Raw genomic sequence first — 22,802 nt, forward strand, 5'->3', positions numbered from 1 at the left:
CCTCTCAAGGCTCCGTGAAATGAGGTCCCTCCCCCAGTCTTCTGCACTGAGCACCCTGCTGTCAGAGGAAGCCGAGAAGCCTGGATGAGGTGTTCCTCGACAAGCTCCCTCTTCTTGCTTCACCTCTGAACTATTCTGGGAATCTATCTGCCAAACATCCAAATAAAGCAAGTTTCTCAATTATGTGGCATTTGTAGAAACTGCTATGAAAAGTTCAACCTCATCCTTCCTCATCCCTGCTGGGCAAACTGGTTAACTCCTTTGTGCCTAGTTTTCTTCCCTGTAAAATAGGAATAATAGTCCCCACTTCTAGAGGTGTTGGAATTCAATGAGATTAGGAGCCAAAGAGGCCTATAAAGAATCCTTCTAATACGTGGTGGTTATATTGATGTTTTCCCCCTCCTACGTTATGTGGGTCCTTCCATTGTCCGTTATTGAAAAGCATGTTAACTCCTTAACTCACACCACCCAATGCTTTACAGCCCTAAGCGTAGCGAACAAGACAGCATAAGGGCATACGGGAGTTATTCCCATTTAACAGAATGAGGCTCAGAATGAGGCCTTAAGCACACTGGCAGTAAATGGCAAAGCTGCCCCGGCACCCCAAGCAGCCTGGTCTGCAGACCCCGCGCACCACGCCCCCTTTCCGGCTGAGTCACCGAGGGGTGCGGGCATAGTTGTGGGCTGCACCTGGGGCCGTCGGGTAGGGCAGGGCGTGAACGGGTCACCCCGCTACGGAGAGACCCACGCCCGTGTCCCCCGGGCGCTGCGCACTCACGGCGGTCTGCAGGTTCTCGCGGCTCCCTCCTCGACTTGTTTGGGTGCAAGCTCTCAGAGGAGCTGGGCAGAGGCGAAGGCCGCCCGCCTGCCCTCCCGGATTCGCCCCGCTTGCCACCCCCACCTCCCACCCGCAGCCTCCGCGTCTGCGCAGCCGCGATCGGCTCCGTGCTGGCTCTGCAGTGCCCTGGACAGGGTCTGGTTGGGGAGGGTGAGTCCTTAGCGGGACCCCCGCGAGCGGGAATGGGCGGGAAAGGGGGTGGGAGTGGGGGTCCCGCGGGCGGCGATCCGGAGATGTGCGCAAGAGTGGGAGTGAGTGGAAGCGAGTGTGTGCGCAGCGGCCCCTCGGGGATGGAGAGTCCGGCAAACGAGGGTCTCCAAGCCCTGCGGGCAGGGGTCTGTCCTGGCTTCGTGCTGTCCTGCGAGCCCGGATCTGCCTCCCGGCCGGCGGATGACACGTTGAAGTTCAGCCTCAGCTCAGCGGAGTGGAGACCCGAGCCGGTACCGAGGGCGACTCAGTGCGTCCCTTCACGCCCGAGAGTCTGTGAGTGCGCCCGCATCTTCGGGCCCCGTGCGTGCACCTGCGCGTGTGCGGTGCGTGTCGGTCTGGGCACGTGTGTGCCATTCTGCGGCGGCTGGGAGCGCAGCCTCTGAAGGGCGCAGAGAGGCGCCGCCCTGCCGCGGGTCTCCGGAAGGCGGGATCCTGGCGGGGTTTGCCGCTGGGAATGGAGTCAGTTGGGAGCAGTGCGCGGGCTGCCCCGGGACGCGCTCGGCCAGCAGCCGCGGCGGCGGCGGGTGCGGCCGGTTACTATTACTGTGAGTGGCGTCGGCGCTGTTGTTGCTGCATTTCCACTAGTTCTGCTCAGGGGTTTGGCGGGCTCGCGACCTCACCAAGAACGCGGAGGCCCAGCGGTGTAAACGCCCCCTCCCAGCCTTCCTCTGACCTTGGCCTTGCGGCTCCTGTCAACCGCACATCTGCGGTTATTCTCATCCCACGCCTTGCTCAGCTAAACCCATGACTAACGGTTGCACAGAGACAAGAGAAATAACGAAGCGCTCTCCTTTCGCTCTGCGTTCTTTCACATTCTTTCTCACCAAGGCCAACTCTGGTTTTTTTTTTCTCCCTTAAGGAAGGGAAAGAACCCCCAAACCATTCTATTCTCTATGCTGGCAGCCCCTTCTCCTTTATGGCGCGCTCTATTCCACAATGAAGTTGCAAACTGGCAGCCGCAGGAGCCATCGGTGCCTCGCTTTTCGGCACTTGAAATAATTAGCAACTTAAAAATAAGTATCCGTTTATTTGAAAGGCAGAGTTTCGAAGAGAGACAGAGAGATCTTCCATTCACTGGTGTACTCCCCGAATGTCCTTCCTAGCCAGAGCTGAGCAGATCCCGAGGCAAGAGCTCTTCCAGGTCTCCCACGTGGGTGCAGCCCCCAAGGCCTCAGGCCATCCTCCACTGCCTTCTCGAGCCATAATTGCGGAGCTGCATGGAGAGTGCGGATGGAGGGTCTCAGACCCTCACCCATACAGGGTGCTGGTGCTCGCAGGTGGAGGATTTGTTTACTGTGCCACAGTGCCAGCCCCAATCAATGACATTTTCAATGCCATTTGAAACTGCAGCTTCCCAGCGCTGTGAAAGAGGGCAGTCGCTCGTCCAGAGACGATGCCTGGGCTGGCTTGGCGGCTTCTTCACACAGAGCCTTCCACTTCTCTCGCCACTGCCCCTGTGCGGGTCCCACCTTCTCTCCCACACCAGACAGCAGTGACCTTGTGTCCACCTGGGCCTCCACTTGGGATGTACTTCTCGGAAGCCCTGTTTCATTCGACCCTTAGAAGAGGTGGAAGCAAAGACGAGGTGGGTTTTTCACACCTGTCCTGTTTGTGCAGTCTGCAGAACCTGGGGCTGCAGGTGGACTGCCATCCTTCCTTCTGAAGCTCTCCCTGCCGCAGCCCTGGGTCTGCGGCTCTGTGGGGCTTTTCTCTGGTCCCCTCTACGCAGAGCGTGGTTCTGGCACCAAGTTCTGGCCGAGAAATGGTTGGGGAAATTTGCCTCTCTGCAAGTGCCTGTGGGTGACAAATTCTCCCAGAGCCCCTGAGGGTAGAGGAGGTTACAGCTAGCCCTAACCCTTTAAAACCCTTTAAAGGCCCTTTAAAACCGTGCTGCCCCCTACTGGCTGCCGTCTGTACCAGCACCGCCGGCCTCTCCACCCTCATGACTGTTTTTGCTCTAATAACATCTGTACTCACACATGTCTACTGGGATTTTTCCCCTTAAAATCACCTCTCTTTTTTTTGCCTTCTAACAGCTTTATTTCAGTAGCTGGTGATAGACAGAACTGTGATAGACAGATACGCCCCGTCCTAACTCTCAGATGCGGTGCCTACAGTTAGATTGCAGTGTGCACTGGGGCACAGTGGCTTACACTGCTGTCTGGGATGCCTGCTGGTTGCAGTCTTGGCTGTTTTGATGCTGATGTCACTTCCTGCTAATGCCTCCAGGGCTGATGGTTCACGTGCTTGGCTCCCCACCACTCTCACGGGGAACTGGATGGAGCTCCAGGCTCCTGGTTTTGCGTTGGTCCCAGCCCTGGCTGTGGCAGCCATTTGGGGGACTAAACAAGCGCATGGAGTGTGATCTCTCTCTTTCTCTCCATTTCCAGCACTTTGTAAACAAGACTGCAGGTGACATGAGGCCTTTTCATCAGCTCTCTTGTAGTAGAGAGAAGATTGTACATGACCTGAATGGCCCCAGTGTGTTTGCAAGGGTTGTCAGAGTGGAGGAGGGACCCGGGAGAGGAGAGGGGGAGGGAGGCAGTGTGAGAATTCAACCAGCACCTGCTGGATTTGGAGGAAGGCACACAGGTAGCTTCCAGAAGCTGGATGAGGCATGGGGCTGACTCTCCCTGGGGGCTCCAGAAGGACATGGCCTGGCCACACCTTTGCCTGTGGTGCTCTGGGCTGAGGTTGTTTGAGGGCTCGTGTATCGGAGTGTTGGTCCCCAGGGTGGCCGAGGGGAAGGTGGTAGACTCTGGGAGCCTGTCCGCCTGACCCTTGAGTTGTTCTCTGGTTTACTGTTTTGTGTGTTTCACTTTTGTTTATTGTATTTGAAAGGCAGACTTACATAGAAAGAAGTAGGAGAGAGAAATATCTTCCATCCCCAAATGGCTGCAATAGCCAGAGTTGAGCCAATCTGAAGCCAGGAGCCAGGACCTTCTTCTTCTTGGTCTCCCACGTAGGTGCAAGGTCCCAAGGCTTTGGGCCATCCTCTACTGTTTTCCCAGACTACAGGCAGGGAGTTGGATGGGAACTGGAGCACATGGCTCCATGAACTTTCTGAGAACATTTTAATGCATGCATTTTGAAATTGTTTTTAAAGACACACACATTCAGAGACAGAGAGAAAGAGATTTTCTATTTGCTAGTTCACTCACCAAATGCTTGCAATAGTGAGGCCAAAGCCAGGAGCCTGGAGCTCCGTCTGAGGCTCCTGTGTGGGTGGCAGGTGTCCAAGGCCATTCTCTGCTGCCTTACCAGGCACAGTACCAGTGAGCTGGGTCAGAAGAGGAGGAGCTGGCGCAGACTGGCACTCAGATGCAGGATGCTGAATTCCAAGCCCTTGTTTAGCCCTTGCCATCACCATGTGTGCTCCGGCCAGCAGAGCCAGTAACGTGGACACGGGGAGGGTCTGGGGATGAAGCACTGACAGGAGACCAGTGATGGTGGGAGTCTCTGTGAAGTCTCCCTTTATTTCTCCTTATATACTCTTTCCCCCAAGCCTTTTAACCAAACAATAGAATGCCAATGAGTCCCATTAGACCAGCCCATTTCCTGTAGTGTTCAGCTTAACGAGTGCTGATCAACTCCTTAGCCCACAACACATGTACACCCCTCGACTAGTTTCCTACACCAACATAAGTGTACCTTTTAATTCCACACACTCAGGCTAAACAATGCTGACCCGCTGGGAGAGGACGCTTCCCTCTTCGGCACTGTCTGATTCAGCGTGTTGTCTCCAGGACAGCCTTGACCGGGCACTCATCAAAGCTTTACCATCGCGCTGGACCGCAGCGACTCCGTTCCTCGCTGCTTCCCCAGGAGAAGCGAGTGCCCGTGTGTGCACACACAGTGTCACAGGAGCGTTGACAGCTGCTGCATTCACGGTGACGATGCTGTCCTAATTCACAGGCAGAATTGCACGTATGCACAGCAAACGTGTCACCGGAAGAATGCATGCACAAATGCCCACTGATCCATGCGCTGGAACATGGTTCATTTTCAGTAAGAGTCCACGCGTAATCCTCAGGTGTGACCCATGGCAACCCGCTCAGTCTCTTCTGCTTATCTCCAGGGCCTGATAATCTCTCTCCAGGCCCCGCCTCTGAGGCCCCACCAGGCCTCCCACAGGACAAAGCATTTCTGAGCTATAACATGGCCCCTTTCTCTCATTTCCTGGCTCTGTGCTTCGGGCAATGCTGTTGAGCGTGCGAACCTGCGTTGGTACACATACCCACCTCCCAGAACACTTGTGATTTGTTGCACTTTGAGTGTCTCTGCACCACACCTATACCGTGTGAGCTGGCATGCAGTTCGTCCCCTGTGTGTCTCTTCTCTCCACTGAACACGTGAATCCGGTGGGGACAGGGAGTCTCCTTTCCATTGGTGTTGTGTCTCTGCTTCTCAGCATGGTGCCGTGTAGGTGCTCAGCAGTCACTCTGTCTCTGCCCATCGAATGTCTGTCTGTCCTTTAGGCTGTGTGTCCTGTGACGGCAGAGCCTCAGACAAGGGAGAAGGAACCTGGCTGAGAAGCTCCACCTGCTCTTTGGAGAAATGCAGAGTTTCAGTCCCGAGCAAACCCGGGGGCTGCTGGAGCCAGAACATACCAAGTCGCTGCTGCCTCGGGACAGCAGGGCCTGGGAGAAGCCAGTCCACCCAGCCTTTGCCCAGGACTGGGAGGCCGTGGAGGTCGGGGCCGCTGCTGGCTGTGACATCGGGGAGAAAGGTGAGGGGCTGTCGATGTCGCGGAGGTGGGCTGGTGGGGCAGAGCCCAGGGAGGGATTGGATGTCCAACTCCTCACTCCTCCTTCAGCAGAGGGTCACAGAGCCCCTGGGTGGCCAACCTCGCCTTGTCATCCTGAAGCCTAGTGGGTTGAGGCAACAGCTAGGCATGAGCTGTTGATTCTGCGGCCCTCTCCAGACCTGACTGGAGAGCATGTCTCTCCTGCTGCCCTCCCTGTGTGTGCTGTCTTCCAGCCAGCCGGTTAGGCTCTCAAAGCACAAAAGCATGTGCAGACGGACGGTAGAGTCGTGAGGCCAAGAGCAGACAGTGGAGGGCACCTGCCTAGGAGGGGTGACCCAAGTGGAGAGCTTTGGGGTCCACTGGGGCGTGGGGGGGATCAGATTTTGCTGATGAATGTGAGGAAGGGAAGGAAAAGAGTTATTAGGGGTGATGGGCAGGAAGTAGTGCCCATTGTTGAGACGTGAACTCTTGAAAGACACACAGGAAAGAGGGGCTGAGCCTTTTACTAGGGCTGTCTTCTTATTTTAAAGATTTGTTTATTTTTATTTGGAAGGCATATTTACAGAGAGAATGAGAGAGAGGGAGAGAGAGGGGGGAGGGAGAGAGAATCTTCCATCTGCTGGTTCACTTCCCAAGTGGCCGCAATGACCCAGAGCTAAGTTGATTCGAAGCCAGGAGTCATGAGCCTCCTCGGGTCTCCCACATGGGTCCAGGGTCCCAAGGTTAGGCTTTCCGTTACTGCTATCTCAAGCCACAAGTAGGGAGCTGGATGGGAAGTGGAGCAGTTGGGATTATATCCAGTCCTCTAATGTGGGATCCAATGCTCTAATGTGGCAGCTTGCTACACCATGGCGCCTGCTCCTTGAGAAAACTTGATTTTCTTGGGCAGGTGACAGAGTGAAGGCTCAGGCAGTGGAGCTCATCAGGTGACTCTGTTTAAGATATTCAGGCAGATCCAGGCAGCTGGTGACAGAAACGGGATCAGAATTTGGGTCTTGCATTCTCTCAGCGCCCTGAACCACAAGGTTGTCTGACTATGTGTGTGTGTGTATGTGTCCTGGGGACTCCTGCGAGCCAGCCTGGCCATCCACTCATAGCTCCTCCCCCTCTCTCCTGTCATCCCCACCCAGGCCTGACTTCTCAGGAGTCAGCACTTTCCCACGAGTGGAGCTCCCTGGAGGAGGAGGAGGAGGAGGAGGACGATGACTTGCAGGACTCCCAGGTATGGCACAGGGGCCACTCTTCCCATACACAGTTATAGCTACAGAAGATGGGCTAACAGCATCTCCTCATGCCCATGCTTAGTCCATCCCCGCTAATATCCTCACTCCCCACGACCCGGTTCTGCCCTAGCTGTGCCACCTGGTCACTGATGGGACCCGGAGCAACACCCTGAATTTCTCTCTGCTTTGAGAACCCTTAGCCGTGAAGGGCGACATCCTACTAGCTTCTTCCTGGCACTTGTGAGCTGCTCCTAAGAGCAAATGAGGGTTAACAAATGGATTGGCAGTGAGATGCTATAATTGCATATGGCAGAATGCATAACTGGTGGGGTGGTTTAGCTCACCGTGGTGGGAAGTCCAAGGTGTTGGCATCTAAGGAGGGTCTTGTAGCCACATCCCAGCAAGCAGAGGGTGCCAGGTGGCCAGGCACAGCTAGCTGGGGTCCCCCTCCTCTTCCCACAGGGCTTCCTCTAAGCCTCACCATGTCCCAAGAGCCCTGCCTCTAGGACTGTGAGTGTCAAATTTCCAAAACCTGGGCTTAGGTGGACAGAGATCAAGTAGGGCATTGGGAAAGAGAGATGAGATCTGTTTTTGGCAGGCTGCTTGCAAGAGGCCCAAGTGGCATCCTTTCCTCAGCAGCTCAGTCATGGTCCAGCTGGGAGATGGGGGGACCGCATACCGCAGCGGGAACCCTGGCGGATCCCGAGAGGGGACGTCTGGAGAAGCTACACAGAGGTTGCTGAGTTTTCGGAGAGGGACACGTGTGTGGGTTGTGTCTGAGATGCCCACTAGATATTTCAATGTGGACATGAAGTGGACAGGTGAATAATGCGGGATTCAGGAGACACATTGGTGCAGGCATAGGCATCCTTTGTGAAGGGAGAACACTGTGAAATGAAGGACGTTTATAAACTCTGGGGCTTTAGAGACCAGCAGCATTCTCAGGTTGTCATTCCACCATTCTGAACTTCTGTTCGACTAGACAGGGATGTATGATTCCCTTTTGTATGTTTGTACCTAGTCACTGTGTCATACAGTTTTCCACACAAACTCTGATGATGGGTCATCCTACAGTCCCTGCTTCCCACAGTCATAGTGGGGGCCCTTCCTTTGCAATAATAATTCTCTATTTTTCTGTTGCAGGGCTTTGTGGAGTGGTCCAAGTCCCCACAGCAAATGACAATTGTCTTGATTGTGTGTGTGGTCTTTCTGTTCCTGGTTTTAACTGGAATGCCCATGATGTTTCACATCTAACAACCGTGGTCGTGGTGGCCCTGAAACAGATGCCCGGGCTTGTGGCAAGCAGGTGTCCTGGCTGACAAACCAGGAATGGATATTGCATACTTATCTTTTGCCTTTCAAAGATCCATGGCGATAATTTTAAACAACTTTTAGCTTGACTGTGTTCCATTGAAATGAAGACATCATTGATCGCAATGCACATTATTTTGTAACATCCCTGAGAAAGAAAAATGCTAATTCCTCACGTGACACCACTAACTGGAAGCCGCCTGCTCAGTTCAGGGAAGGCGGACAGTGTGCAGTTTGCAATGAGTAGAATCTAAGGTTTACCGAAATCAAGCCATCTTTGCATTCTCCGGACGGGCGCAGCCCCGTCTTTTCCGTGCCAAGTTCTGCTTCCGGATGTTTTCCGTGGGCTCCTTCCTCTGTCTTCACACGCGAGGTCGGTGCTATCTTTGGCAGCACGGTTGAGCTTGCCTTGTGGAAAGCGTCGGTCACTATTACCAGGTCCGATGCTTCTGGATCGTGACTGAGCGTGAGAAGTGCCAGCCGCCTGATGTTGGGAAGGAATTGGTCAGCAGCGCCGTCGGCACGGGAGCCGTGGAGCAGATGTCGTCCTGAGCTTGCACAGTCCTGCCCGGCCCTGGGTTATGATTTCATCAATACCTCTTACTGTCTGGATTCATTGTGTTATTTGCAATATTCTTGCAACCTCACGAGAACGCACAGTTCCTTAGAATTGTTCGGGTTTTGCCTATGTCATGGCCACATTCCATAATCAACCCTGTTCTTTTTGTTTGCTCCTACTTTCTTCTTTCAGCTTCTGCTTGCTGTTTACTCATTAGGAGATTTTTTCCCCAAAAGATTTATTTAGTTTACTTTTGTTTTCCCAAATAACTACTGCTGGAATTTATTCATATCCATCATGTCTCCTCCTGCTCGTGTTTCCTCTGCTATCCGTTACATTGTTTCATTCATTACCTCAGTCTTTAACTTGAATACTGACTCTGTTGTCTTGCTGTTTGCTAAGGTAGCTTACTTACTGCTAACAAAGCACTTTTGGATACAGTTTTGGTCACATCTCCAGGCTTGATACCTTGTGTGCTGGTCTGTGTTGCTCTTAAATGCTATTTTTGTTGCATTTTTAGAGTGCTTGGAAACCCAGCTGTTTATTTATTGTTTAGAAATAATTCTATTTTCTCGTCTTGCTACACTGTGAAGAGGTTGTGGCCTATAACAGATCTGGTTTCAAAAGCTTCTATTGTGACTGACAACACGTCCATTTTCCGCAACTGTTTCATAAGCATTGAAGTAGCTCTGTCCATAGACGTCAGAACTTGGCGTGCAGATGCGAATTCCTTCAGTCTCCCAGCTGCACCACGTGTGCGTGTCGGCACACTCATCTCTCAAACACTGATGAGGTTACGTAAGACTGTGTTGCGGCGATTGCATTGCTCATGTGTTTTTGTAACCTTTCCTTGCTGTGTTCCACAGCTTTGGCACACAGTGCAGACAGATGCAGCCCTGTCTCTCCAGCTGTCTCACAGGCACGCAGTAAATGCTAGTGAAAGCTTCATCCTTTGTCAAGTGTGAACTGATGGTCGTTATCCAGTTAACCCCTTGCTGTGCACACTGACTTTTCCAACAACATCATCCTTCTGACCTTGTGCTGGGGCCCCGGCTGGGCCGCGTTTGGGTCAGAACAAAGGACCGGCCCTCGTGATGCCTCACCCTGCTGGACACAACCGCTGTGGAATACAATATGGAGATTAAAAAACAATTTAGCCATGTGGCCAGCCATCCCATCGCTGTGAATACAAGAGGCATGGAAACGCTGCGTCCTAAAGGCACCTGCCCTACTCACGTGGGATCTGCTGAGGTGTCTGTGCTGAAAATGTGACGAACACTCCTGATGGGACCTCTTACTCCAGAAGAGGAACCCTGTCAGTTGCAGCAAAGTGCATGGATGCAGAAGATACCCTGCTACATGACCTAATCCAGAGGCAGAAAGGCAGACATCACATGTTCTGCCTCCTATGTGCGCGCTAGAAAGTCTTGCATAAAGTGTGGATTACAGGGGGTGAGAGGCATGGGAGGGAGTTTGCACCAAGTTGAGTTTATTGACTGTGACAAGGGTACCCTAAGTATAAAGTTTAAAATAATAATAATAATAAAAAGTTTACAAGGGGGTCTGGCACCCAAGCCTTGCCCGGTGTCTACTAACCCAAGGAGGATGAAAACCAGCCAACCGGCCGTGTACCTTCTAGAAGGGTGCATGTTCTGGGCTACAAACACTCCTCTCCACGTGCAGAAAGCGTTTGCCTCTGTTGAAAGGCAGCTCGCAGCTTGGAGATACAGCCATGGAAGGGTGCACTCTATGAGCCGGGAAAGTGCAGGCCCATGGTTTTGTAAAGATCACTGCTCTGTTAAGCGGCTGATTCTTGGCCGTCCCCTTTGTGGCAGGTGCAATGCATTGGTCCCTCCTTCCCCACTCTTCCTGCACTGCCCCAGGGCTTGGCTCTCGGCGTGCAGAGCTGACAGCATCGGGCCTGGAAGCGAGCTTGCTTGTGTCCACTCTCGCCTCTGCCCTGGTTCAGTGGACATCAGGCGGAGGTGGCCCAGCGGAGGCCTCCTCAGTCAGCTGGCAGCGGGAGTTGGGGGTGTTTTCTCCAATGGAGACAGCTTGCTTCCCTGTCCCTCTCGGCAAAGTCACCCTGCGCAGGCCCTTCCTTCAAACCGCTCTGCCTCGCCTTGGTCTTTTCTTCTCTGTGTCCACCCCGTTTCATCCAAGGGCGGAGCCTGTTGCTCCGGTTCACGCACTTCAACGCAAGGTGTGATCCGAAAGCCAGTTCCTGGGAGGCACGGTGGGGGGACAATGCGCAATGCGGGTGTTTCTGCACCCTGGGGGCTGCGGAGTGGGCTCCGGCTGAGATGGCCACTTCCCGCTCATCCTTTCCTGGAGCTCTGTTTCTTTGGCAGGTCTGTGCAAGGCCACACCTCTGTCAGGCCCGCTCCCTCTGTGGCCTCCCATGCAGGTCCCCTTCCCATCCAGCTCCTGCTAATGTGCCTGGGAGGGCGGTGAGGGAGGGTCCCATGTTTGGGTTTCTGCCAACAACATGGAAAACTAATGTGAGGTTCCTGGCTCCTGGTGCTGGTCTGACCCTGGTCTGGCTGCTGTATCCTTTAGGGGAGTGAACCGGCAGGTGGCTCTTTCTTTCTCTTTCAAATAAATAAATACATACTAAAAATAAGTGGGTTTGGAACTCTGCCTAATGTCTCATTTTCACTTTAAAAATCTGAGAGGCACACGTGCAAGCCCCCATCGCCCAGGCCTTTCCAGCATGCCTGCACTGACGGGCTGGCCCACATGGAACCTGGAGGCCAGAGCTCAGTGCGGTCCCCCTCTCCATGTGAGGCCACCTGAGCCATTTCTGCCTCCCAGGGTCCACACTGGCAGGAAGCTGGAGGTGGGCACCGAACCCAGACCCTCCCATGGGGGACACGCTCATCGTAACAACACCAAACCCTTCTCCCAGGCTGCTACATTGCATTAGTATTGGAATTTCGTAAGAGGGGGGAAAAAAGCAACATATGATCAGGAACTTATGGCCATTGTAGGTTCATGGCCAGTGTAGGGCCACTGATGGGGCGAGTGGGAGTGTGGAAGGGCTCCCCTTTGAGGCACAAGTTGGGTTGAGGAGTCAAGAATACAAGCAGGAGCTTGCAAGGTGTGTGTGTGTGTGTGTGTGGTTAGCTGGGGATTTCTTTGCCGAGTCCAGACATGGTGCTTGTACGGGAGGCAGGGACTCTGCCAGCCAGCCTGGGAGACCGCACTTACAGGCAGGGGTGCTAGCGGCTTAGGTCAGTGATTACAGCCTAATAAAATACGTGGGAAATGGTGGAGCAGTTGGTAGGTGGGCAGCAGGTGTGAGCGTCTCCACCTGATATGGCCACGAGGTGGCGCCCTTGCGCAGTTTACAAAGGAATCAGACTTGCTCAACCCCCCTGGCCGTGCAATTAAGTGACCATTACCAGGATGGGTGGAGGGCAGTGGAGAGGACAGGAGTGTGCTCTAGGCTTGGCTAGCACCCTCACCCCAAAGGCTCAGAAAACCCATCTGTCCGGGCCTGCGGGAAGCCCCAGGCTCACTTATCCAAAGCGGCAGGTGTGTGTCCTGTTGGCCAAAAAGGTGAGCACCGGAGGCGCAGGACAGCCTGCCCGCTCCCCGCCAGGTCCTGCGTACTGCCCGGGGGTTCGGAGCAGCCGGCTGTGTCCTTCCAAGCAGGCCTCTTGCTGTGGCTGAAGCGGTCAGGGAGAGAGGCAGGCGTTACTCATGGCTGTGTGGGTTGGAGGGCGTTGCCCTGGTTGATGGCAGGACCTGAGAGGTGCCACCTGCCGGGATGCTCTTCCAGGGCAAGTCGGTTCTCCTGTTTTCCACTGCGGCTGCCACCAAGTCACGTTCTGATCCAAGTTCCACTTGCTTTCTGGATACCCGAAGGGATCTGTGATTTCTTTATTATTATTATTATTATTATTATTATTATTATTATTATTATCATTTATTAATTTTTTTGGGAAAGACAAATTTATACAGAGAAGGAGAGACAAAAAAATGTTCCATCCACTGGTTCACTCCCCAAGTGGCCGTAACAGCCGGAGCTGCGCGGATCTGAAGCCAGGAGTCAGGAGTTTCCTCCAAGTCTCCCCCATGGGTTCAGGGTCCCAAGGCTTTGGACCGCCCTTGACTGCTTTCCCAGGCCACAAGCAGGGAGCTGGACGGGAAGTGGAGCATCCGGGACATGGACTGGCATCCATGTGGGGCCACTGGGAGGAAGATTAGCCTGTTGCAGCACCAAGCTGGTTTTGAGTCCTTCATTCTTCGTCCCCACCCCACTCCTGCTCCTCATTCATTATCTGGGTGGCCATTATCAAGAGACACGTCCACAGTTGTGGGAGGGAGATGTGGCAGTAGGGAGACGGATGGGCCTGTTTGGACAGAGGAAGACTAGGTAAAGGAGGGCAGATGGGAGTAGGCGGGGAGAGAGGGAAGAATTTCAGAGAAATGGATTGGGAGATGAAGACAAACCAGGAGCAGCGAAAGCATGAAGAGGAAACACAGGGAATTGCTGCGCCTCTCTCCCATTCTGCCTGCAGGTGTCCTGGGGAGGACCCCTGGGGGTCCTGGCAGAGCCTGTGCGCTGGGTTGGGGGTGAAGACCCCCTCACCAAAGCCACCTGTGTGATGGCCAATTAGGGCTCCTTGTGGGGTCCCTGGCCTGGGGCAGTGGGGACGGGCAGCAGGGAGTCTGGGAATTGCCTCCCCAGTCCCTCTGTGACCAGGCTCTCCAAGGGACCAGTTAGAGGACTTCAGGAGCCCGCCGTACCGAGGCAGATCTGGGCGTCTCGCTGCCAGGAGTCCCAGACACACAAACCTCTCTTCCCCTCCCTGGGACTGGAAGGTCAGGCAGGAAGGAGGGTGTGGGTGCTGTGAGGAGGGGAGCCGAGGGGTGTCTTGGGGCACCTCCACATATGGGAGAGGCACTAGCAGGAGTTCAGCAGGTGCTCAGGGAGTACATGGCGAGTGGGCGAACAGCTAAGACCTCTCAACTCTGAGCTCTGCATGCAGGGTCCTGGGGGTGTCAGGAAGCCGCCTCAAACTCTAACGGCTGTGTCAGAATTCAGGAACCCACGGCTAAGCAGGCATGTCTCCCGGCTCAGGGTGACCCATTGGAGGGGTCGCCAGGGTTGACCTTGGGCACAGGAAGGCCGCAGGTGACTGTCATAGTAGATGGATCCCACGATGGGGAGAAGCTCGGATTTCTGTCAATGCCTGTCAATGCTCTGCTCCGGGCAGAGCAGCCAGAGTTAGGGTTTTCTATGTGGGACTGATGATTTTGTAACAGCTCAGTGTGTTTCTTAAAATATTCATTTTATTTATTGGCAAGGTAGAGTGACAGAAAGAAAGAAATCTTCCTTTCTCTGGTTCATTCCCTAAAGAGCTGCAATGGCCAAAGCCAGGAGCTTGTGATTCCGTCCAGGGTCTCCCACGTGAGCAGCAGCCAGAAGACGTGGGCCATGCCCCACAGCGTTCCTCTTTCCCAGGTGCACCCATGCAGAGATGGACTGGAAGTGGAGCAGCTGGGACTCGAACTGGTGGTCTGACATGAAATGCCGGGGTCACAGCTTAACCAGCATGTGTGCGTGTTAAATTAGACGGCCTTGCGGGGCACCTGCGCATGCGGAGAGCGCGGAGAGCGAGGGAGCACGCTTGTCTTAACAGAGGAGGGAAGCAAGACCTGCAAGGCCGAGTTGATGTTCTGTGAGTCTCTACAGAGTAAGTCGGATCAGCGCCTCCTGACCAGGTTCCCCTGTCCTTCTGGGGGTGTGGCCCTTACTGCCTGGCCCTGGAGTTGGCCCTGCAGACACAGCAGAGCCCAGGGTGCTTGGAGGAGAGGGGACGCTGGGGGAGACCTCCCGTGCACACAGCTGATCTACTCTGCGCCCTTTGTCTGCTGTCCCTGCTAGACCCTGGAGCTCAGGGAGGAGAGCTGAGGCCACCTGTCTCCGCGATGGACTGACCCCAGTGGCTGGGAGTGAGGAGGCGCAGCTGCAGGGTGAGGAAGGTGGGGTGGGGAGACCACTGGAGAGAAACATGTAGGGACAGTGAGAAACCGGGCGAGAGTGGTAGGGAGGGAAGGAAGGGAAGGAAAGGCTTCCAGAGAAGATGGGGGGGGGGGGGGGGGGGGGGCGGGGAAGAGCGGTGAGGTGGAGGGATCCCAGAGAAGGAGCAAGAGAGACACAGGAGGGCATCCAGCGGGGAATGGGAAAGGAACGGGGTGTGCGGAAGGCAGAGGAGAGGAGTACAGCCGGAGAGCGGAGAGCCGAAGAGGACGGCCAGCCGGGACACCCCCAGCCCAGAGGCACGTGCGCTGACCCTCCCCGCTGTCCTCCCCGCAGCATGGGCCAGGCCCCCTGGAACCACACGGGGACCTCCGACTTCGTGTTGCTGGGGCTGCGCGCCCCACCCTCCCTGAGACCCTTGCTATGGACCGCGCTGCTGCTGGCCTACCTGGCCACCGTGCTGGGCAACAGCGCGCTGCTGGGGCTGATTGCGCTGGACCCGCGGCTGCACCGGCCCATGTACCGTCTGCTGGCCCACCTGGCACTGCTGGACACGGCGTACGTGAGCACCACGTTGCCGCAGGCGCTGGCACACATGCTGGCACAGCACGCCCGCCTCTCCCTGGCGCGCTGCGGGACGCAGCTCTACGTGGGCATCTCCCTGGGCAGCTGCGAGGCCATTCTCCTGGCCGCCATGGCCCTGGACCGCTGCCTGGCCGTGTGCCAGCCCCTGCGCTACGCGGCGCTCATGACGCCCGCACGCTGCGCTGCTCTGGCCGGCACCGCCTGGGCGCTGGGCTTCGTTCTGTCGGTGCCCAACGCCGCGGCCGCGCTGCGCCTGCCCTTTTGCCCCGGGAGGCCCCCGGTCGACCACTTCTTCTGCGAACTGCCGGCCGTGCTGAGGACGGCGTGCGCTGACACCGCCACCAACCACCTGCTGGTGTATGGCCTGGGTACGCCCATCCTCCTGCTGCCCTTGAGTTTCATTCTCGCCTCCTACGCCCTGATTCTGGCTGCCGTTCGCAAGCTGCCCTCCACCAAAAGCCGGCTCAAGGCGCTGTCCACCTGCAGCTCCCACCTGGTCGTGGTGGGTCTCTTCTATGGCACGGTGACCGCCATGTACTTGCGCCCGCGTGCCTCCAGCGCCCTCCCTGCCACGCATCACAAGCTGGTGGCTGTGTTCTACCTGGTGGTCACACCTGTCCTGAACCCACTCATCTACAGCCTTCGGAACCGCGAGGTCCATGCGGCGGCCCGCTACGTGCTCGCCAGGCTCCCGGGGACCCGCACCGCGCGGCGCTGACCCGGGCGTGCTGGGTGCACAGGCTGCCGCTACTCGTGGGAGGCAACATAGCAATGGCCTGCGTGGCTGTGTCCTCACAAAAGCGATATCTGTGAACTCTGCGTTTTCTATGATCCTTATAGATCATTAAATATTATTTCTTGCAACCTTGACAGTGAAAATCATTTTTGGCTCGTGGGCTGTGGGATGCCAGCGCCCGACAAAGAACGAGCGACTGGTCCGTGGGATGTTTGCCCGAGGTTAGAAAGGAAAGCCTCCTGCGGACTCTGTCTTCCTGTAGTCCAGTGAAGGGTGGTGTTTTTTCACCGTCACCCGACATCAGCTCCTCACAAGGGCTTGTGGTGTGGTTCAGGTTCAGAGTAACCTCGTGGGTTGCGCATCGCTCTGGTCCCCAAGGCATCAGCCCATGACAGCTCGCTCTCTCCCTCTCTCTCCCTCTCCCTCCTCCTGTTCTTCTCTTCCTTAAGTTTCATCTTCTCCCTTTTCACCTCCGCCCTCTCTGCTTTGTCTTCCTCATTCCGCCCTCCATCTCCAATGAGTGAACCCGCAAAATGTATGCAAATGAATTTAAAAATGTTTATTTATTTTGCTTGGAAAGCCAAGCAAACAAGAGAAGGGAGGACAGCAGCATCTTCCATCTGTTGGTTCACTTCCCAAATGGCCAAAGCTGAGCTGATCTGAGCCCGAAGTTTCTCCTGGGTCTCCCACACAAGGGCAGTGCTTTGGGCCATCCTCCTCGGCTTTCCCATGTCAGAAGTAGGAAGCTGGCTGGGAAGTGGAACAACCAGGTTATGGACCGGCGCCCATAGGGGATGTTGGTGCCTGCAAGGGAGAATTAGCCTATTGAGCTGTAGTGCTGGGCCCATATATTCTTTTTTTTTCTTCAAATGAGCACTCACCTTGTTGCGTTCTGTGCAGGTAAGAATGTCTTTGCATGAAATGTGGATCCTGGCTAGACTGCCTGCCTTCCTGGACAAGCTCGCGGTTCCAAGCTCCCACCCGTGGCCAGTACGCTCCACCCGCGCTCCTGAATGTGCCTCGGCTCACGCTCCTCCGCTTTCCCACTGGAGAAGGTGGCTTGGCCTTGGAGTTGACTAAAGGGCAGAGACTCTTGAATGCTTCCTGTATCACTGCTTTCAATTGACATCTTTTTCTTTCTTCCTTTTTTTCCCCCCGACTCCTAAAAAGGGGGTGGGTGGGGGAGAGAGAGCGAGCGAGAGAGAGAACACACCAATTTCAAGTGCTCGGTTCAGCGGCATCGTTTACATCTGTGTTGTCTGGTAGCCTTTCCCATGAACTCCTATGTCTTCATGTTGCAAATTTGAAATGCTACCTGATAAATAGTAGAACACCCAGAATCCAGCAGTCCACAGTGGAACCTTTCCGGTGCCACAAGTGGAAAAGTGTATGAGAAGGAGCTGTTGCCTACCCAGAATTATTTATCATGGTACATGAAGTTACCTCTGGGCTGTGGGTGTAAGGTTGCTCATACATGGATATAAATATACATCTGTTTATGCTTCATGCACAACCTTATACATAGCATCCGCAGTGAGTGAGAATGGCCTGGTCCGCTGGAGTCCAACACTGTTGGCTGGGCACACCCCGCAGCTCCACTCCCCACACAGGGCCTTCTGTGGGAGGGGTGTGTGTGATGTGATTAGGTTCTGTAGGTGGACGGGGCCCTCACACTGAGTTAGCACTCCTGCTATTGAAATGCCGCTCTCCTGGGAGGCCGTCGGCACTCCAGGAAGCAGCTCTGACCTTGACCCTGAGACCCTGAACGCTGTGAAATAAATGCTCACTGGTTAGAGTTGCCTGATCTGAATGCTTTGTAAGACACCCTGTACAAATGAGCCAAATGCACTAACTCAAGGGAGCTCAGCTGCCCTGAGATCTTGAAGATGGGATAGCATCTTGCTTAGTTCTTCTCCACGGATCTAAGAGTTGGCCCGGAAGCTCCTGCAGGAGGGGCGAGGGAAGAGGTAGGATGTGGCGGTGCGAGTGTGCAGGAGCAGGTCTCCGGGCTGGGCCCTGGGCTGAAGGACTTCCATGAGTCCCACGTTCGCGACGTGGCCAGGGGACCAGAGTCCAGGGGCTGAGAGCGACCTCCTGCCCATGGCCACTCCCTTGGAGCAGGACACTGGGCACCCCAGCCTTGGCAGCTGCACCTCCAAAAGCAACGGCCACGTGCAGATGTTCTGGGAGGATCCGGAAGATTGGCAGGATCTGCTCTAGGGGCTAGTCCCTAAACCCTCAAGGACGCTGACAAGCCTAAGCTCCTGCTTCGTATCCCTTTGGACAGTATGTGCCCCCAGCACCCCACTTGGGTCTGTGATGTCCTCTCTTCCCTCCCAGGGCAGGGGCTGGGGGTGGGACCCCCTACCGGCTGGCCGTCAGCAGGCAGCCCCGGACAGTTGAGCCTTTGGATCAGCTCAGCTCCAGTCTTTGCAGCCATTTGGGGAGTGAACCAGCAAACAGAAGATCTTTCTCTCCCTCTCTCTGTAAATCTGCCTTCCAAATAATACATATATATATATAAACCTTAAAAATGACAAGAACCTGAGCCAGCGATCCTAGCAGTTGCTGGTATGGTAGGAGGCCGGCACACCCATCTCGCTGCGAGTACAGAGGGGTCCTTCCAGGCAGCTGCCGTGGTGGCCAAGGTGGTGGTCCATGGGACACCGGGAGGTGTGCAGGAAGGGGAGGCGTGGCCAGCAGCTGTGACGTCAGGAGGGCGTCACACTGCCTGCTGTCACCAGCCACCCTGAGCCTGCACTGGATCACACCGGATCATACTGGATCACACCCAGCACTGCAGGCAGCCCGGGACCTGGTGCAGGCAGAGGTCCTGGACAGTCGGGAGCCATGTGGCTGCTCCTGTGCTGTGAGGGGTCGGTGGGCCCAACCACATTCCAGATGCGTGATAGACACATAGATTCCTAACAGACAGAAAATGGGCAGAAGAGTGGTAGATACTAGATATCTAATGGATAGGTAATAAATAATACATGAGAAATTATTAATAGATATATACATAGATAATAGGTTCATAACAAATGGTTAATACTTAGCTAATAAATTGATGAGTCAATAATAGATAACAGGTAAACATAGATAAGTGGATAATAGGTGATAGATGAGTTTAAATAATAGGCATCTAATAGACTGATAATACATAATAGATGAGACAGAGACAGATAATAGGTGATTAATAGCCCCATAGATAGTAGACAGATAATATATATGCATATAATAAATCAGTGATTTATTGGATAGATACTAGATGCTTAATAGGTTCATAATAGACCACAAATGAATAATAGGTGAAGATTAATACAGATCAATACTTAATGAGAGAGATAATAGATAATACATGAAGAATAGGCCATTAATAGGTAGTAGATAAAACATATTGCTGGTTGCATGATAATGATATATGATAGGCAGTTAACAAGTGGATAATAGATCAATAACAGATGGACAATATGCAGAAATGGCTACATAGATAATAGACGCATAGATACTAGACCCGCCCTAGCCTTGGGATCCCACATGGGCACAGTCTGTGTCCTGGCTGCCCCGCTTGCCATCCAGCTCCCTGCTTGTGGCCTGGGAAAGCAGTGGAGGACAGCCCAAAGCCTTGGGACCCTGCACCCGTGTGGGAGACCCAGAGGAGCCTCCTGGTTTCTGGCTTCAGCTTAGCCTAGCTCTGGTTGTTGTGGACATATGGGGAATGAAACAGTGGATGGTAGATCTTTGTCTCTTCTTTTCTCTGCAAATCTTCTCAAATTAAGTAAGCAAACAAATAAATAGAAATTAAATTTCAAGTGTGGCGTCGTGTGCACCCATGGACAATATCTGCTTTTACATCGAATGAAGATAATCTTGAAAACTTTCTGAACATTTCCCTGAACACCTGCTAATTCCCAAGCTGGGTCACCTTCCTTGCCTCTTCAGTGTCCGGTTCTAATCTAGTTCCATACTTTTGTTAGCCACAGACCTTAGAGGCAGGAGCAAGGCCTGGTGTGCTTTTCTTGTTGCCAGCCTTGAAAACGTGGCCGTTCACACAGTAGGGCGTTGATTTAAGCTTATCCACACGGCCTAAAGGTAGGTTCCCAATTAACACTGCCTCTGTCCTATTCTGGCAAGCTCAACGGATTCAGGAAAAATTCCCATCCGTTTTTTTTTTTCCATCTTTTTTTTTTTTTAAACTCCACAGGGATTAGGGGAAGCCTCAGAGCTCCCTCATTTGGCTTAAACCAGCCGTCCTCCTGCTGTGAGGACAGAGACAACCTGGCGTTGTCCAGACGTGGTGGGCAAAGGAGTGAAGAAGGTCTGAGCCAGGTTTCCAACTCGGGATTCCAGGAAGATCGGGCAGGTAGGGAGTTGCTTTGCTCTGGCTGCTGAGCCCCAACTCCATGTGTGTCCCTGGGTGGACGCTCAGGCCAGCTGACCTCTGGCCAGAGCAGGAGGAAGACGGAGACCCGCACACCGGCTGATCTCACTGCAGCTGTAGGCAACACCAAAGGGTCGCTTGGGGTGGTGGGGACACAGAAGAGGATGAGGAGGGAAAGGCATTTGCAGCACAGCCAGCTTCTGCCGGGCGCTCGGCAGGTGCCCCCTGGCTTCTCTAGCTCTCTCCAGCTGGAGTCACACACAGCTTAGTCACCAACGGAGGAGCCAAGTGTCGGGAAGCATTAGAGGAAACGTTTGGCTTCATGCATTGGAGCAACTGACAGTTTGGAGTTTGAACCAAGTTCTCTGTGATTCTAAAGCCCAAATTCTTTCCATAAAAATAGCATTGTTCCTAGGAATGGCTGGGAAAGGAATGTCTGGATTGGGAGGTGGAAACCTGGGCTGGCATTCCCTGGATGAAACGCAGGCCCACTTGTGTGTTCCTGGTGCCGTCCAGAGCTCTTCCAATTTTCCAGCTTCCAGAAGTTCGACTAACCGTTCAACATCAGTGAAAAGGTCCGTCCTGCACGGGATTGCCAAGCCCTGCATGAGAGCAGCCGTTCAGTCCTGGAAGCTGAAGCTTGCCGAGCTTCTCGCTGCTGCGAGTTCCTCCCTGCACAGTAGGTTTGATTTCCATGCCAGCACTGACGTCCAACTGGGAATCAGGTGAAAAGACAATTCACTGTGTGGATCCAAACATGTACAAGTCGTTTCCAAAGAGAGACAGAGCCAGAGAAATGTGCACTTGCTTCAGAAGCAAGATGGGGGTCTGGTTGGTATATTTTCTTTCTAGTTAGGAGTGATATCATCTTGATGAATTTTTGTTGCCTCTTGAACTTTTAATTTCTCTTTTGCCACAGGTAGACAATAACCCCTAAATCAAACTTTTGTACAATCTAGATGAATGAATTAACATGCAAATCATAAAGACAATTATGTATTTGGATATCACACAATTTCATAATCATTGATAGTAACTGTTGCTTATTCTATGCCCCAAATGGGTGCATGGCAGCCATATGAGAACTAAAATAGCTCAGACACATCTATGAGGATGGGTGACTTGTTCAGAGTCTCCCAGCTCTGAAGTCGATATCCAGCCCACGTTTGGTTCTGATTTCACAGTGGAGGTGCTAGCTGAGGTCACTCCCTCACTGCAGACCTCAGACGGGGCTGTTGGGAGCTGTGTGGGTTAAGCAATGCGTCCAAGCTGATCAGCTAAGACAGGGGCAAACAGAAAGCTCCTCTGGGCAGACAGAAAACCCTGGAGCCGTTTTTCTGCAGCTGCTCACTTCCCAGCTAACTCCTGGGGAGTCAGAGCCTCAGCCACTGAGATCCTATGAAGAAAACCTCACACCGTCACCATTCATAGCCAGTCTCACACACTCCTGACTTCAGCTACAGACACCCAGCTGGTCCTGCTGATAATACAGAGTGACCCTCTGCCCTTCCCGGCAGTCCAAGGTCCCGTGGATGCCCAGGCTGTCCCGAACTGAGGCATTGGCATCTTCATTTCACAGAAACCTGGGCGAGGGGCTCAACCGCTCCCGGCTCAGATTATTCTATTTCAAACGCTGTGATGATACATCAGTAAGAGAACTCAACCCCTGAGCTAGAAGCAAAAGGACAAGGAAACCAGATGTTGGGCCAACGCACACGGAGAACCACCAACAGACATTCCCGCTACCGTTCAAATTCGTTAAGATCGAAGAGTAGGAAACGCACATGGTTTGAGGGAGACAGGGGCTTCACGCATTACTTGTTGGGAGTGGAAATTTGGTTGTAGCAATGTTGAAGTGAGCGTGAGTGTTAGTGAGAAGGCGCAGGTGGTGGTGTGTGTACGGCAGTGGGGGACTGAAAACCAAAGATTGCTGTAACCACTCGCTGCAGCTACTGGAACAAACAATGTAATAAATGCTTATTAAATGTCACGACATCCAGTATATGCAGAAAAAAGTACAGAAGATGTAAAATGTTTGCAAAAATGAGAGAAGAGTACACACATGTGGACATTCTTAGGTGCGTAAGAACTTGGAATGCACTGTGTATGACCTACTTTCTCTTCATTTTCACATTCATTTCACAAAATTCACACAGTTTTGATCCAGCGGAGAAGACTCCAGGGAAGATAAGCAGGAAATTATGTTTCTTCTTCAAAGCA

The 22,802-nt window shown here is 53.7% G+C and overlaps 2 protein-coding genes across 2 annotated transcripts; both read left to right on the forward strand.

Moving 5' to 3' along the window:
* Window positions 1-558: 558 nt before the first annotated feature.
* SMIM17 (small integral membrane protein 17) lies at window positions 559-8,566 on the forward strand. Its single transcript, XM_058674946.1, has 4 exons — window positions 559-988; window positions 5,527-5,777; window positions 6,926-7,017; window positions 8,162-8,566. The coding sequence occupies exons 2-4, from the start codon at window positions 5,606-5,608 to the stop codon at window positions 8,270-8,272; spliced, it is 375 nt and encodes a 124-aa protein (XP_058530929.1). The 5' UTR covers window positions 559-988; window positions 5,527-5,605; the 3' UTR covers window positions 8,273-8,566.
* Window positions 8,567-15,217: 6,651 nt separating this feature from the next.
* On the forward strand, window positions 15,218-16,183 carry LOC101525148 (olfactory receptor 2A1/2A42-like). The gene has a single exon (XM_004597074.2). It carries the CDS (start codon window positions 15,218-15,220, stop codon window positions 16,181-16,183), a length of 966 nt encoding a protein of 321 aa, XP_004597131.2.
* The last annotated feature ends 6,619 nt before the right edge of the window (window positions 16,184-22,802 follow it).

This window comes from Ochotona princeps, chromosome 16 (assembly GCF_030435755.1).
Source record: "Ochotona princeps isolate mOchPri1 chromosome 16, mOchPri1.hap1, whole genome shotgun sequence".
NCBI lineage: Eukaryota > Metazoa > Chordata > Mammalia > Lagomorpha > Ochotonidae > Ochotona > Ochotona princeps.

Excerpts from the sequence above, each read along its gene's own strand:
- SMIM17 (XM_058674946.1), top strand. The coding sequence starts at position 5,606 with ATGCAGAGTTTCAGTCCCGAGCAAACCCGGGGGCTGCTGGAGCCAGAA. Across the intron at positions 5,778-6,925 it reads CTGTGACATCGGGGAGAAAG|GCCTGACTTCTCAGGAGTCA; the intron begins GTGAGGGGCTGT and ends ATCCCCACCCAG. Across the intron at positions 7,018-8,161 it reads ATGACTTGCAGGACTCCCAG|GGCTTTGTGGAGTGGTCCAA; the intron begins GTATGGCACAGG and ends TTTCTGTTGCAG.
- LOC101525148 (XM_004597074.2), top strand. The coding sequence starts at position 15,218 with ATGGGCCAGGCCCCCTGGAACCACACGGGGACCTCCGACTTCGTGTTG.